This window comes from Petaurus breviceps, unplaced genomic scaffold (assembly GCF_028583685.1).
Source record: "Petaurus breviceps papuanus isolate PSGF00001 unplaced genomic scaffold, PetGlider_PUasm1.0 90849, whole genome shotgun sequence".
NCBI classification, from domain to species: domain Eukaryota; kingdom Metazoa; phylum Chordata; class Mammalia; order Diprotodontia; family Petauridae; genus Petaurus; species Petaurus breviceps.
This window is the reverse complement of record NW_027187361.1, coordinates 16,401,691-16,417,321: the sequence shown is the minus strand read 5'-3', so window position 1 is coordinate 16,417,321 and position 15,631 is coordinate 16,401,691. Positions and strand designations below refer to the sequence as shown.

Genomic DNA, 15,631 nt, shown 5'->3' with positions numbered 1-15,631 from the left:
AGAAGTCTAAACAAGAAGTTCCAGCCCCTTGTTTTCTGGATATTTTGTACGCTAGTGACTAGGAAGCAGCAACAGCAGCCTGGTCTGAGTCAGTTAAATCTGGAGGGCATTTTAAATAACCTTCCAAAGAAAAGTTAATCTGTGCTTTGTTGGTCAGGGCCACTGCGTATTGCTCCCACCAGATCTTTCAGTTTTCTTGGCATATTAAACTCTCTTCCTTCTCTAGGCAGTTTTCTTTCCTGAAAATTAAAGGCCTCGCATTTTTGTGATCCAGCTTTCTTACTTAAATTAGGTCTTCATGAAGTCATAGGAGATTGGGCATGATCTGTTAGAACAGAATCTTGTGTCATGGCTTCCCTCGTCTCCAGCTTACTTTGGATGCTCTCCTTCTTACTCTGTACGTCTTAAGTCCTACGTTGTTCTGTTTTAACTGTGTTGAGCCAAGTTGCCTTACTCCCTTGCCAGGGAACCCAATAACCATTCCCAGTTTAGTTGGCTTGGATGTCCCATTTTGCTTCGGTTTTCTCTTTGACATTTCCTTTCTTTCTGCTTGTTTATAGGGAACATTACAGATATTTCACTTCCTGGGAGCTCAAGGGAACAAACAGATTTACAGTCAGACTCACAGCTCTCCTATTTCTCATGGGGAAGTAAAACAGTGACATCAGAAGAGAACATTGTGGGTGAGCCAAGCCCTCCAGCTGAAGACACAGCACTCAGGTAACGGAGAAACTGATCTTCAGTGGTTTTCCTCCTGAGCTGTATCATTGTGCCCTAGCCCAGTTTATGAGTAAAAATGTACTTAGGATACAATTTCCTGGAGGTGTTTTTTAGTAATTTAGAAAATAATCCATTACTCTGAGGGAATCTTTTTTATCTTACTGTTAGTACCTAGGAAAGCATATCTTTATTTGTTATGTAATGGCAAAATATTCTATCACTTCCATTGATGGGGAGGGCCACAAAGTACAATTCCTACATGACCAGAAGACTGTCTTGTTCCAGGCTTACAGGACTCAAACATAGAGCTGAGGGACTTCAGAATGTAATCTAGTCCAGCTTCCTACCCAGTACAGGAGTTTTTTCTTACACATTAACCCATCAGTTAGTTTGTTTTGTTTGGATTCAGTCAAAGGGTCACACTTGAGGGCCTAGAGTACCACATGTGGCCTTAAGGCTGCTGGTTCCTCACGAGCCCTGGACTACCCACTGCTTGAATGCCTTCAGTCTGCTTCTTCACAAAGTAGCTAGTTCTTGTTTGTTTTTTTGACAGCTTTTGGAAATGGAAAATATAAATTCTTTGTAATGAAGTAAATCTGATTTCCTATAGTTTTCAGCAGTAAGTTACTTTTACCTCTTTTGAATCAGATAGCAAAAAAACCCAATATACAAATTGTATTATAAACAGTCAGCATCAGGGATCGACTGAGGTAATACCTAAGCAGCCTAGACTATTTAGTCACTGCTTAGCTGCTAAAATATTGTTCCAAAGTAAAAGTAAAAGCTGCCTTTGTTTAAGATCTACATTGGAACCTCATTGTAAAGGACATCTTAGGCGTCTTAGAGGAACCTAGATTTGAGGCCAAATTAACTATGGGAAGGTCTTCATGGGTATGGGAAAGGAAATAGGCCATTAGAAATAGTTTTTTACTTGCTTGAAATTTAAATATAAAAGAAGCTAATTTAGTACTTTGAAACTTCTTTCCAGAAGACAGTGTCAGTTCATCTATGTTCTATTTTCCACCGAATGTTGAGGCATCGTACTCACTGCACTGGCCTAAAATAAAACCTCAGATCTTGGTACCACTTATATTACCAGGAGAATGGGGTGGTTGTAATTTTCTCCCTTCCTAACTTCTTGTGATGGGTAATCAGGATACTTAGAGCAGATGAGAGATCTTTGGCTGCTGGAATTATTTGGGGTGTCTAGATGATAAGCAGTGTGTTGCTTAAATGGAGGTTTTGGTGCCCTTAGCTGATATGCTTTTTGTTTTTATGTGATGCTGTAAATTGCTGGTGAAATTAGGATAAAGGAGGCAGTGATGCTGGCTTCCTTGGCATGGTTAGAAAATTTCACATTGAACATTGGGGGTCCTCAGCACCACTGAAGACCAAAATGAATTCCCTTCTATAGAGATAACAGATGCACAGGTATGAGAAGAGGAGAAAAGTGAGCTTTCCTGGAATGCTACTAATTCTGTAGATGACATTCCATTGAATTGTAATTTATGAATTGGTTCAGAATTCCCTGCTGAAACACTGTAGCATGTGACAACATGCCTCCCTCTCTTTGTTAAAATCTTTTAAAAAATAAAATCCAGGCCTACTTCTTAGAAATTAAAAAAAAAAAGCATACTTTCCTCTTTAAAGGAAACATAAGTATTTCTACCAAACTTCTCCCAAGAATCCAAGATTTTTCCTTCTTCACTGTTAGCAGGGAAGGGGCTGAACCAGATAGCGGTCACAGTCTGAGACCAGTGTTCCCTTTTCCCAGGATGGCAGAGTCCCCTGAAGCCGAAGCCCTGCCCGGAGAACAAGCAGAGGACCCTGAGGATATTGACGTGCTTGACACTGATGAGGTAACTGACTAGGGGCCTTTCCCAGCCTGCCCAGGTGCTGCCAGTGTCCCAGGCTGCTGGGCCTGACGGCTGCCACTGCTTACTTGTTCATTCTCTGCCTCACTGGGAAGGGCCGCATTTCTAGTCGGCTCCTGTTCTGTCGGGGTCACAATAGGCCGGTCAGTGAATCTTTTAGGCCTGACTTGTCTTTTGTGGACTTTACCTTTACTCCTAGTTCTCACATGTTCCTTTTGTGGACATTTCCTAGGAAGGATTACTAAGAAGAAAAGGGAATGAGCTGTGGCTCCTGAGCCCTGCACAGATGCATAATGTGGTAACAGAAGAGGGGACAGCTATATTTAGCAGGGAAGCACGACATTTCAATTCCACAAAAATCTTCTAATGTCTGCTCTTGTAGAGGTGACCCACGATTTTTTTTAAGTGGAAACCTGTAAAACTATTTATCACTGTTTGCCAGTATTTACAATAAACTAAGCAATGTATTTAGAGGCAGCTTGGTAACAGTGGATAGAGTAGGCCTGGAGTCAGGAAGAACAGAGTTCAAATCCAGCCTTAGACACTAACTAGTTGTATGACCTTGAGCAAGTCACTTAGACCTCTTTTTGCCTCAAGTTCCTTCCTTTGTGAAATGGGGTTTTTGTGAAGACCTTACATTGCAGCACTTGACTTTATATTTGTTGAATCAAAAACTAAATCAATGTTACTCTGGATTTGTTATATTTGTCTCCATGACAAGGTTGTGAAGTTAGTGTTAGATAATTCTGGTGTTTTTTGCATTAGCTGAACTTCTCTAAGAAATGTTATACTTAAGGTCTTTAATCCATTTCCCATTTTTCAGATTTGAAAGCATTTCAAAACAGGTTAGGCTGCAGCAGATATAAGTGCATGATATATTTCTCATATTTGCCCTTTTTTTTTTCTAATTTCATGTTTAATTTGACCTTTGATCCATGAATGAATCAATTATCTGTGCATAGGTGACTCCAGAATGATTGGTAATCTGTCAGGAAATAGTCCATTTCCATTTTCATGATGTCGTTAAATGTTTCTCACATTCAGTACCTGTGACCCTCTTCTCAGGAAATAACTTACCTTTATATGATGCTCTAAATGAGACTGGTAATATAGAGATTATGATCCCCATTTTATAGACAAGGAAATTGAGGCTCTTAATGGTTGTGATTTTTCCATAATCAAACAGTTAAGTATATGAGAGTTGAATTCATTCTGATTCCAAATCCAATGCTGTCTGTACCCATTATACTCTGCTGCTTCACAAGGTGTCCACTACATACAGAGACCTATACCTAACTAAATACATCTGGAAGAAATCTGTACTATTAAATGACATTATTTTGAAAGTTCTCAGTGATTGATTTTAAATACTTTTATAACAAACTTTTCACCATCAAAGACAGTGACTACATTTGGATAATTATATCAGTCCCTTATATGTCTATAGAAAAGTTAGAAATAGCACTAAGAGAAGACAGGAAAAGCAATTCGATTTGAGCAAATATTCAGAGTGGATTGGTGTTGAAGAAAACAAAATTGTGAAGGTATTGAAAGATTTATTCATAATGTGGTAAGTCTGGAAGAGATGTGAAGAAGAACAAATGTCAGGAATCCTTGAGGAAATCGCAGAGTTCTTTTAATGATCTCAGGCCTCTCCCAGAAGCAAATGTTACTCTTTGAAAGATTTTGTTTGATGGGGACTCCAGAAACATTACTCTCTGAAGAATTAAAATGAGTATGACCCAGAGGGTAGTGAATGGGCACAGGGTAGATGTGAGTAGGCTGCTACATGTAACAGCTACTAAAGGACGTCATCAAAGAAATGCATAGTTTAAAACGACCATGGGCAGCCTACACAGCGAGAGCCAGAGATCACCTGTCAGCAGCTAATATGCTCTGCTGGCGTTGGTGCAGCGTCTGGAGAAAGCCAAGAACTCCTCCCCCTAGCAAAAACATCAGAGGATGCAAAGCAGGGGCCGAGCAGCATGGGTGGGTCTGCATCCCCAGAAGAGCATCTATACCAGTGAGAGTATAGATCCACGTGAGGTTTGGGGTACGTGTGCTGACAGTTCCTGTCATTAACATTCAAGATGGTGGCTTCTATATAGCCTAATAGTACAAGTTATTCCCATCATCATCTAGCAGGTTCCTTAAGGTAGGGTGTTTTTTTTTTAACTTTTTTTTTTTACTTTAAATAATGGCATTTGTGTTAGCATATACAAATATTCATATAGAGAGTTGTAGAAGGTGATAATTTTTTTTTTAATGCTTTGGAGTATTACAATTCATTCAGTTCAAAGTTGGGTATAGCATGGGGCAATTCTGAATTCTAAGTAGAGTTGTTTGGCCATCGTAATGTAGTGGTCTCACCTGTAGCCTGATTTCGTGGCTTGGGCCACAAGAAAATGGAGCTCACTTTTGCTTTCTGAAGATTTTTCATTTCATTGTTTACTTTATCATTAATCTTATCACTTTTTTTTTTTGTAGGGAAACTTATGAAAAAGGTGAAAAAGTGGTGAAGAACAAAAACTGCCCTTTGTGGGGAGGCAACAAAAACATTTTGATTTTTTCAGACTTTCATGTGGACAAGTGGAAACAGCAACTTTATGAAGTGGGACTGTCACTGGATCCTGGACCATTGTGCTCTTCGGGCTCTCGAAGTTTCAGGTCCAAAGAAAAGTAAATTCCCTCAGAATTTACTCCAGGGTAGCCTTTTACCTACCTTGGCTTATTTTATGTACAGGCATACCATGCCTAAAGTTTATTTTTTCAGTGAAAACATAAGTTGAAATGACATCTTGATAGAACAGTACCATGGGTGATAAATGGAACAGTATTACTGTTTTTATGGGTATTTATAAAAAGAAATACAGAAGATATTGGTTATATTAAAAGAATGTTATTCAAAAATCAAATTTATTAAGCAGAGCCCCCTTTTTAACAATAAGGTATCAGTTATTATTATTAAATTTCAATTCAGTAGGTGGAACTCAGAAATGACAACCTAAAGGAAAGATTCTCTATTCCTATCTCCTCTTTTCATTCTTTAAATGAATAAACAGTAGATTAATTATTTTTGAAGGAAAACAAAACCAGAAATCTGCCTTCTTACCATTGTGTATGGGAAAACTTATGGTGGTTTTAATTCAACCAGTATTTATTTAGTATCTTTATACAAACAACATAAACCAGACAAAAATGAAAGAAAGCATTACAGCATTCAAGGGATTTGTATTCTACCCTCACATTATATAGCATGCACACACAAAAAAGAACAATGTATTTTAGGTGACAGAGCTCTGACCTATGCCTGAAATTTCAGTTGGAAGGATTTCTTCAGGAAGCTGGTTTTTCTTTCACATTTTATTAATCATTTACATTTTTCCCCTTTATTTGATGGAAAGGCAAGACAATGATTGTCTCCGCACTTTCTTGTTTTTAAAAACAAACCACAGTTCTTATGGGTGATGGTGGACATGTTTTTGTGATTAAGTTGTTTTATAATCATCATAAAATACTTATCAAGTGCCTATTATACACTAGGTGCTTATAACAGACCAGTGGGGGGAAAAACACAACATTTAAGCTACCTTGACTTGACTGTCTGAGTATACGCCTAGTGAACTATATATATGGATGTCACCCAAGGACCATTCTAACTAAGGCCAGAAGGGTTCATAATTAAGATACGGTCCCCATTTGAATTATTTCAGCCACAGTAATTTATAAAGACTATTTATTAAGGGTTGCCATCTACATTGGTTGAAGGAGTATTTGTATAATATGATGAGATAATGGATTCTGGAAGTAAGTTTAGGAGAACTAGGAAGGCCAGACTATGACGCTCTGGTGAAGTGCTCTCTATCACATTGGAAGCACTTAAATATGAATGACTGCTTGTTGTATTAAGGGCTTCTCTGCATATTTCCAGATATTGGACTCTGTTTCACTCTTGTGTTATGGCTCCCAGGAGTGGTGAGGAGGCAGCTTATTATACACAGTTGAAAAGTTTATATATACTTTGTTAGTGTGAAAACAGTGTTCTGCATTTGTAGAGTCTTTTATCTCTTTAGTTTATTGTGCCAAAGTATTGTGTTCCTATCCTCAACCTCCTCTCCCATAAAAAAGTGTGTCTGTGTGTCTGTGTCATATTTAAAGCAACAAGGCAGCTGCTGGATTAGTGACCATATGACTCATTGCCTTAACTATAGGGAGAATAAATTTAGAAGATAGAGCGATTTGATATTTCTGGTCAGAGATTTTTCTCCTTTCCTCATTGGACGCACAGGCAAGAATTCTTCATTCTTTTGCATAAGTGGATTGGTTTGGTCTGGATGAATCTGATCAGTTGTCATGTGGCAGTTACTTTTTTTTGTGAATTGATGGTGACTGTTAAGTTTCCTGCCAACAGTACAGGCAAGTAATCAATCATGGTGGGTTCCAAAATGCAGTTTACCCTTAGTAGAGATGCTCTTCTAACGAACAAGTAAATAGTACTATCTGAAGTTACCATGTGTGTTAATGTGGGGAGTAGACCATTGTATTTTTTCCAAGTTTCAAGGATCTGATGAGATCCTTAAGGAAAATAAATGGCCTTAACAGTAGGTCCCAAATCTTACATTTCCTACGTACTATTTGAAATAAAAAAGTCAGCAGAAAGGGTGACATGAACTATCCTCACACTGGTCTTCTAAGTCCACATGGTTGCAAAGGAATATTGGCAAGGTTTTAAAGTTTAACCACATTGAGAGAAATGTGATTTTTTTTTTTGATGTGTTAGGAGTGAGAGAGTATATAGTTTGAAAGCTTGAAAGGAGTTTAGAACATTGTCAGCTAATGGTTGCAAGGGCTGTTATTTCTCTTGCTTTCACATGCATTTCCTACTTGGCTTTCTTTATTTGCCAACTCTTTGCTCCTGTAGTCAGTGTAAGCCAGAGGTTAGTGGCAGAGTATATATGCTTTCCTTATGTAATTAGATTGGTTTGTTGCATTTAGGATCATCATAAATGTAACAAAAATCAGTAACCATCTCGTAGTTTTAACATCTAAGGTTTTCCACAAGACACTAAAGTGAATTCTGGTTTTGGTGCCAAGATGTTTTCCCCCCAAAATTGTGTCAAACTACCCAGTGTTAATATTTCCATGTAAAGCTATGAGATGTGTCCAGAAACAGTAAAATACATTGCTGCATGTAGGCATACCTGTGGTAATATTACAACAAATGGATACATGAATGAAAATCTTTAAATGCTTTATTTGAAAATACAAACATGATTTTTAAACATTTTTAAACTGATCTACACAGCAAACAAAAATAACTTTACATCTTTTTGTACATTTTACATGAAAACGTTCAAATAAACTTGCTGAAGACGTTCTATATCCAAATTCTTTTGTGTACTGTTATGTACATTTCAAGGCACTACAACCTTATGATTTATGAAACAAAAAATCTCTCATCTATTACACACTCTCTTGCCATAAAGACAGGCAGATGAGGTGCCAGAATTTCAAGCTGCTGTGACACTTTTGTTTGTATATTTATGGAATGTGTCAATAACTAACCTTTCAAAGAGGAAGAAATAGAAGCCTTAAATGCCCACAACATATTAGTGCACATCACAGATCAAGTAACATTAATGTTTTTAAAAAGCCAAGGAAAAAAAAATCCCTTCTCTAGTGAGTAAAAATATCCAGCCAAAATATTGAGTATAAATACTAACCAACTTCAGATGTTAAAAAGGACTTTTATGATATATACCCATAAATTAGGTAAACCTGATTTATGCAACTGCATAAACAGGAGGGGAAAACCAGTTTTTAAAAACTTAAAATTTTTCCTGTGTGCACCAGGATGCTTAGTTTTCAAATTAAAGTATATCAGTGACAGCTTTTAAAAATAAAACTACCACCATCCGTCTTCAATTTTTGCCAGGCGTATAAGGTTACTGCTAAGATGCTAATTCATGTTTCCCTCTTTTAGGAGGAAAAGCACTAGAGATCCCAAATGAGGAACCTCTCACTCCTGGGTCATGGGTAGTTTTTCTACAGCTTTACAGCCCCAAGGTGTCAGTGTACTACGTATTAACTGGAAAGAATGGCGCATACTCATCTTGTAAGATAGCAGAGGCTTTAGAGACACAAAATTATTCCAATTAAGTAAATATGCACCATCTAGAAATAAATATCTATTTTACAAGCTTGAATATTGGATAAATATAAAATTATCATTCCATAAAAATGCACTTCATTTTCTTTAAAAGGTATTTAAATAATATTTTGTACCGCAAAAAACTATTATTGTCTGGAAACAAAGCCACTGATCATTTCTGTTGTAGCAGACCTGCTGCAGTCTTTCTATGTTGGGTCATAATCATAACATCTCCACATTATCTTCATACTCATCCAAATCTACATCACCCAGAGGCGAAGGCATTTCAAAGAAAGGTCTTTTATCCAACTGAAATTTTAATGCATTGGCCTTCTGATCTATAGGACTCAGTTCTGCTTCGTAACTGAAAGGAGAAAAGGCTGTGGTGAAGACAAGACATTCAAAACAAAACACCTACCTCATTCTTGATAATTTTATACATTTAAAAGTAGATTAGTTTTTCTCGTGTGTGTATTTTTTTAAACAACCCTTTTAAACAGGTGGCTAGGTGGTGCAGTGAACAGTGTGTTGGACTTAGCAACAAGAAGACCCGAGTTCAAATGTGACCTCATACTTACTAGCTGTGACCATGGACAAATCATTTAACCTCTCTGTGCCTTGGTTTCCTCACCTATAAAATGGGGATAGTAACAGCACCTACCTCACAAGGTTGTGAGAATTAAGATATTTGCAAAATGTTTTGCAAACCTTCAGGTGCTATTTACATAGCTTTGAAGTTGAATACTTCTGCAAAAATACCAGTTTAGGTAAAAAAAAAAAACTTAAAGCAATTCTAATTCTTTGTGATGTCCATACGCAGTATATGAAAATTTAGGTCTGCATTGTAAATTCAAGAATTAAAATTTTAACAAGTGTAAATTGGGTTAGTAGGAGAAAGATCAACCAACCAACATGAAGTGCCTACTAGTGCCAGGCACTTGAGCTAGGCACTGGGGATACAGAGACAATGAATCAAACAATCCCTACCTCTCAGGGAGTTTATGTTCGAACAGGGGAGTCAAGCACATGTGACCATACAAGGAATCCCTGAAGTCTTAGTGGAGTTTTAGCCTATTAGAGCTTAAAACCACAGTAAGACTTCAGGTACATCCTGTATCCAGGGAGTAAGACACAAGTAGTGAATACTAGGAAGTTTGTGGCGGAGGGCTTCAGCAGATTAGGAAAGGCTTTCTGTAACAGGAGGTGGTGGCTGAGCTGCATCTTTAATGAAGAGGTCTATGAGGCAGAAGTGAGGAGGGAGGGCATTCCAGGCTTGGGTAGTGGCCAGTGTAAAGGCATGGAAATAGTAGGTAGTGTGTCCCGTGTACATGGAGAAGTTTAGTTTGGCCAAATCACAGATTTGAGCAGTGAAGTCACATAGAGCAAGACTGGAAAGAGGCTGAGGCCAGGTTGCTAATGACTTTAAAAGCTAATAAACAAAGGAACTGATAGTCTATCTTAGAGGTAATAGAGAGCCATTAGAGATTGAATACAGGAGTTAGATAGTCAAATCTGTGCTTATGGAAAATGATGGGCAGTTGTGTGGAAACAGATTGGAATGGTGGAAAATATGTGGTAGGTAGTAAGACCAGTTAGGAGGCTTCTGTAATAATCAGAGTGAGGAGGGCCTTCTGAACTAAGTGGAGAGGCAGGGTGAGTGCTGTCGTGGGGGTAAAAATGGCAAAATACAGCAACTGATTAGACATGTGGGGTGTGGGAGAATAAGAAATTGAGGATAATGCTGAACTTACAAATCTGGGAGACTGGAAGAATCATGGTGCCTTTGATGAAATGGGCAAGTTTTTGTTGTTCTAAACTTTACAAATGCCAAGAAAGTGGACATTTACATATATAAAGAAAAAACCGCATATGAACCCATGACATGTACAGCAGCTTGTCTTTTTTTAAAAAAATGTAATAAATTAAACAGTTTCAAAGCTGTTATACTTATCTCTGTCTCCCTCTGAGTGTTCTTTTCTGTGTAAGAAGTAGGGTGTGTGGAAGAGGGATGGGTTCAGGGGTAACGATCATGAGCTATGTTTGGGACATGCTGAGTGTGATATATCTCTGGGACTTTCAGTTTGAAATGTCTGACAGGCAGCTGGTGATGCAAGACAGGTTCAGGGAGAGACTGAATTGTATATATGGATCTTTGAATTAAATCCACTGAGATAAACCCATTGAAAGTCACAGGGAGAGCCCTGGGGATCACCCTTACTTACTAATAAAGGGGTGTGATACGGGTGATGAAATCAGGAAAGGAGAACAAGGGATAAGATCCAGGAGAATTGTATGAAAGCCTTGAAGGAGTTTACACCACAGCGCTGTTAACGTGTCAGGGGCAGCACGGTGAGGTAGGAAGAGCACTGATTTTGACATGGAGGCCTGGAATTAAAATCTATTACCACCTGTGTGACCTTGGGCAAGTTCCTTTCCTCCTCACTTCCATGGCTAATCCTTACTGAGGAAAGTAAGACTGACCCTTATGGCCAGAGATTACTGACGGGCTTTGTGTCTGGGGGACCAGCGAGATGGTGGTGCTATCAGCAGAAATGGGAAAGTACAGAGAAGGGATAGGTTTCAGTTCGATAGGATGGAATTCCAAGTGGTGAAGGGAAGTCACAAATGTGTGTCATGCAGCAGAAGAATTAGAACAGTCCTGGTGGGGCCCTAGAAGGCAGAACTGGGCAAATTTAGGTTTATAAGAAGGTAAAACTTCCTAACAGAGCTACCCAAAAGTGGAATGGGCCTTCCTCAGGAGACTGTGGGGTCCTGGGTTCTTCTACTTACTGCCTGTGTATGACCTCGGACAAATCAAAACGTCTGTGGGATCAGACTAGGTGACTTCGGTGGACCTTTAAGTAAATCTATGATTCCATGATTCCCTCAAGATACCTTCAAGTTGTATGGCTACTCACTGGTAGGGGATTCTCTATATGTGGAGCTAAATGACCTCTCCAACTTCTTATCAACACTGAGTCTGAGGTAGGAGGAAACAGAAAGAAAACCGAGTGTGGAGGAGAAGCAGACTGGAGCATGGAAACTGAAGGGGCAGGGAGTTCATCAGGAAAGGGAGGCGGTCCACTGTGAAATGCCGCCAAGACCGTGCACAGAGTAGGAAGAAGCGCTGGGAGATAACCTTGGAGACAGAAGGATTAAAAAGCTTTGAAGACTTAGTGGATGATGAGGGAGTGGATGTGGTTCTGAAGGAACTTTTTTTCCTAAAAGTTTAGCAAAGAAAGAAGGAGGATGATAGCTTGTGGAGACCTCAGAGTTTAGGAAAGGGTTTTTTTGGTTGTTGGTTTAAAAAAAATATTAGGCGACCTGGCCATCTTTACTGGCAGAAGGGAAGGATCTAGAAAATAGTATCAATGAAGGCAGGACCAGAGGAACTGAGAAAGAATGGGACTAAGACACAAAGCAGGGAAGGGTTAGCCTTGGCCAGAACAGTGAAAGCTCACGCTCTGCAGACTAAGGGGAAGAAGAGAAGCAACAGAGACGGTTCTGTGATGAGCTTCCACAGAGCTCATTATACTGTATCTGAATGACGGAACAAGTACTTAGAAAAAAACGACATTAAGAAACTGCGTGAATTCCATCAGCTTTTGTGCTCACTGTTCTAAGGTGGTGCATAAGGTCCATCTCGGGTGGGGAACCTGCAGCCTCAAGGCCACAGGTGGCCCTCTAGGTCCTCACGCACAGCCCTTTGACTGAATTCAAACTTCATAGAATAAATCCCTTTAATAAAAGGATTTATTCTGTAAAACTTGGACTCAAGTCAAAAGGCTGCATGCACCCAAGGCCCCAGAGGACCAAGGCTGCAGGTTCCCCACCCCTGGTCTATTCTCTAGATTTTGATATATCATGAATGGTTTCTTGTGGTAAGTCTGTTCATATATTAACCTTGAAAACATCAGTAACTCTTGCAAACCCCAGCTACGCTTATTTTCACATTTTTTCTATAATTCTTTTGATAGTGATTTTTTTAAAAGTGGCAAAGAAGATTTTTGTACCCCAGATGATTTAGATGAAATGCTAGGCGGACCCATTAGCCCAAGAAAAGCAATAAAACATTTTCTTCCTGTGTCTATTTTTCCTGTTATATATTTGTTGCCTAGCAAGCAGGTAAATGTTAGGTATTTGCATTTACTCCTGCTTTAGCAGCCTGGATTATATAAATAATAAACTGTTCAATTGTCAGGAGTTCTTCAGAAACTGAGTGACCAGCTGAGATAAGCCTAGGAGACGTGACCTAGATGCCCTGGATCATCACAGTTCCAGCGATCCTTGCCAGAACCGAACAGATTTAGGTCTAGCTTTGAAAAGCCCACCAGACCCAAATGACTATACAAAGAGGCTTCTGAGTTTCCACAGCTTGGGACTCCTACATCAGACTCTGTTGGATTTTACTTTTTTATTTTCTCTTATTCCTTTCTCTTTTTAAAATATGAATCTGCTTAACATCTTAATTAACCCTAGTAGGCTGGGGGCTGGGGGGGAGAGACCAGGGGACCAACAGACAGAACAATGGCCCTGGAGTCAGTAAGACCTGGGTTCAAATCCTGCCTCAGATACTTAACTAGTTGTGTGACCCCAGGCAAATTTAAACCCGTTTTCCTCATTTTTTTTTTTTGTAAAATGGCAGTAACAATAGCACCTACCTTCCAGAGCAGTTGAGGATCAAATGAGATGTTTTGAAAATGCCACATAAATACTAGCAATTGTTATTATTATTCATGTAGTTCTTTAATTTTCACCTTTACATTTTCCCCCATGCTGTTTTCTATAACTCAAATATACTTCTCCTTAATGACCTTCCAGGCATGATTCATTTATTTTTTTTCTTTGTAGATTCAGTACAAAGTGGAAGAGGAAGGGAATAAGCATTTACTACACACTTGCTATATGCCAAACATTGTGCTAAGCTCTTTACAACTATCTCATTTGATCCCCCAACAGTCCTGGAAAGCAGGGGCTATTATTCCCATTTTAAAGGTGAGAAAACTAGGCAGAAGTGAGGTGACTTGCTCAAGGTCATTCAGCCAGTAAATGACAGAGGCTGCAATTTGAACTCAGGTCTTCCTGATTCCAGGCCCAGCATTCTATCTACTGTGCCTCTATACTATGAAACATTACTGTATACACAGTACACCTTCCCTAAGAATGGCGATAACAAGGTCTGTCCTCCTGTTCTCCAAACCAAGTCTGAAAAATACTATACATAACAATAAAGAATCCTGAATGCAAATTTCTCTTTGTCTTTTAGCAACAGCCATGTTTTAAATGTTTCTTTAGGAAGTTTATCTGGTGGCTGAATGAAGTTATCATAGAGAACCTAGAACCTGGTTTTAATTCTTTGACATTTTTTAACCACTTCTATATTTACTGTCAACTTATTTGTGAAAATAAAATTAGATTTAGTACAGATATAATCTGATTATGAAATAGATGGATTATAATGTGACTACTTTCAATTTTGGCTATTTGGTTTCCTTTATTAAGATGTGGATGTACATGAGGGAAAGAGCACACGGATTCAAATATAGGTCCTAAAATTAGGGCTCTTTGAAAGGCATCTATATTTACTGAAAATATTTATACATATCAGCATATAAAATAGACATATTTAGGAGGAACATTAAAAAAAATTTCCCCCTACTTTTTAATCTATCATCACTTAGCTGCCACTGTCTTTCTGGAAGCATGATTACAGGCTGCAGTTGGCTTTTGTGAAAGCTAACTTTAGGGAACAAGGGGAATATATCATGTACAAATATAATTCCTATGAGGCAGCATGGCAGAGAGAGAGTTTAACTCCCACTTCTGACATCTGGCTATAGGAATGAGCAGGGCAAGCAGCTTACACCTTCGGTGCCCCAGGCAACTCTAAGTTTCAGAGAAAGTACACTGGGAAGTTTTTCACCAAAAACTCCCCTTAAACTAATAAAATCAAAGGTCCCCTAAAAAAAGGATCAATAAGCATTAATTATGCATTTATTATGTACTAAAGTGGAATTGTACTAGGCACTGGAGATAAAAGACCCAAATGAATGCATAAATGATCACCATAAACCCTTGTCATCAGAGGGACACATTTCTAAAGTCTCCATTTATAAATCAGAAGCATTTATTTTGCAGATGCCATCCTGGTGAAGGCAGGCAAAAGCAGTCTGCAGTGGGATGGCTTAAGAGGTCATCTAGCACCAAAGAGCTCAGGCAGAATGTTCATGACAATCATAACACTTTGGCTTGATCTTAGAGTCTAAAAATAAAATGTGGTTATCAGCAATATTAGCCAATTATATCCCAAAGGGACTTAGTTCATGGTCCTGAAAATGCAGGGTTAAAAATGTTGCTTGGGCAGATGTTTCAGCTAATTAAAAATACTCTTTAAGTACTTAAAGTTATGACTACAATTTATCCTTTTCATCATTGCCGCTATGAAAGGATTAGAAAAAAGTATTAATGGAAACGTGTGCCAAGCTCTGAAAATGGCAAAAGAATGATTCAAAGTAATACTACACATTCTTTTCAGGTTCAAAGAGTATCTCAAGTCACTACAGAGGAATAAAGTAAATATGTGTAAAAATTCCTCTAATATGCTCTAAGTTTCCAAATTAAACAACATGAATTATAATGCAAAAATAGGATTTTTAAAAATAATGCATCTGTTTTTTTGAAGAAAGGGCTATTTCATTTGTCCCCGCACTCCCAGTGTTAAGCACTATCTGCCATGTGCCAGGTGTGTAATAAACTCTCAATGACTCTGTATACGTAATTAAAGCTGAGGCTGGAGTATGGCCAGGGTGAGGGTCACCTACAAGAGGAGCCTCTGCCTTCCGAAATCATCGCTCCACAGAAATTGCTCTCTTAATTTACAATGATC

At 38.6% G+C, this 15,631-nt stretch overlaps 2 protein-coding genes across 9 annotated transcripts in view; one reads left to right on the top strand and one right to left on the bottom strand.

Moving 5' to 3' along the window:
- LOC138149702 (cohesin subunit SA-2-like) overlaps window positions 1–7,982 on the top strand; it is a 124,024-nt gene extending 116,042 nt beyond the window's left edge. For 4 of the 6 annotated variants that reach the window (XM_069072905.1, XM_069072904.1, XM_069072903.1 and 1 more), the window contains 3 exons: window positions 561–720; window positions 2,495–2,579; window positions 5,082–7,982. In XM_069072905.1, coding sequence (XP_068929006.1) covers window positions 561–720; window positions 2,495–2,579; window positions 5,082–5,093 — 257 coding nt within the window. In that variant the 3' untranslated portion in view covers window positions 5,094–7,982. Of the gene's footprint in view, window positions 1–560; window positions 721–2,494; window positions 2,580–5,081 lie in introns of those variants that run through there. The other 2 variants (XR_011165400.1, XR_011165401.1) reach the window with 1 other exon arrangement.
- The window catches only part of PPP2R3B (protein phosphatase 2 regulatory subunit B''beta), a 105,937-nt gene continuing 98,134 nt past the window's right edge, over window positions 7,829–15,631 (bottom strand). For 2 of the 3 annotated variants that reach the window (XM_069072908.1, XM_069072910.1), the window contains exon 13: window positions 7,829–9,109. In XM_069072908.1, coding sequence (XP_068929009.1) covers window positions 8,968–9,109 — 142 coding nt within the window. In that variant the 3' untranslated portion in view covers window positions 7,829–8,967. The remainder of the gene's footprint in view (window positions 9,110–15,631) is intronic. The other variant, XM_069072909.1, reaches the window with a different exon arrangement.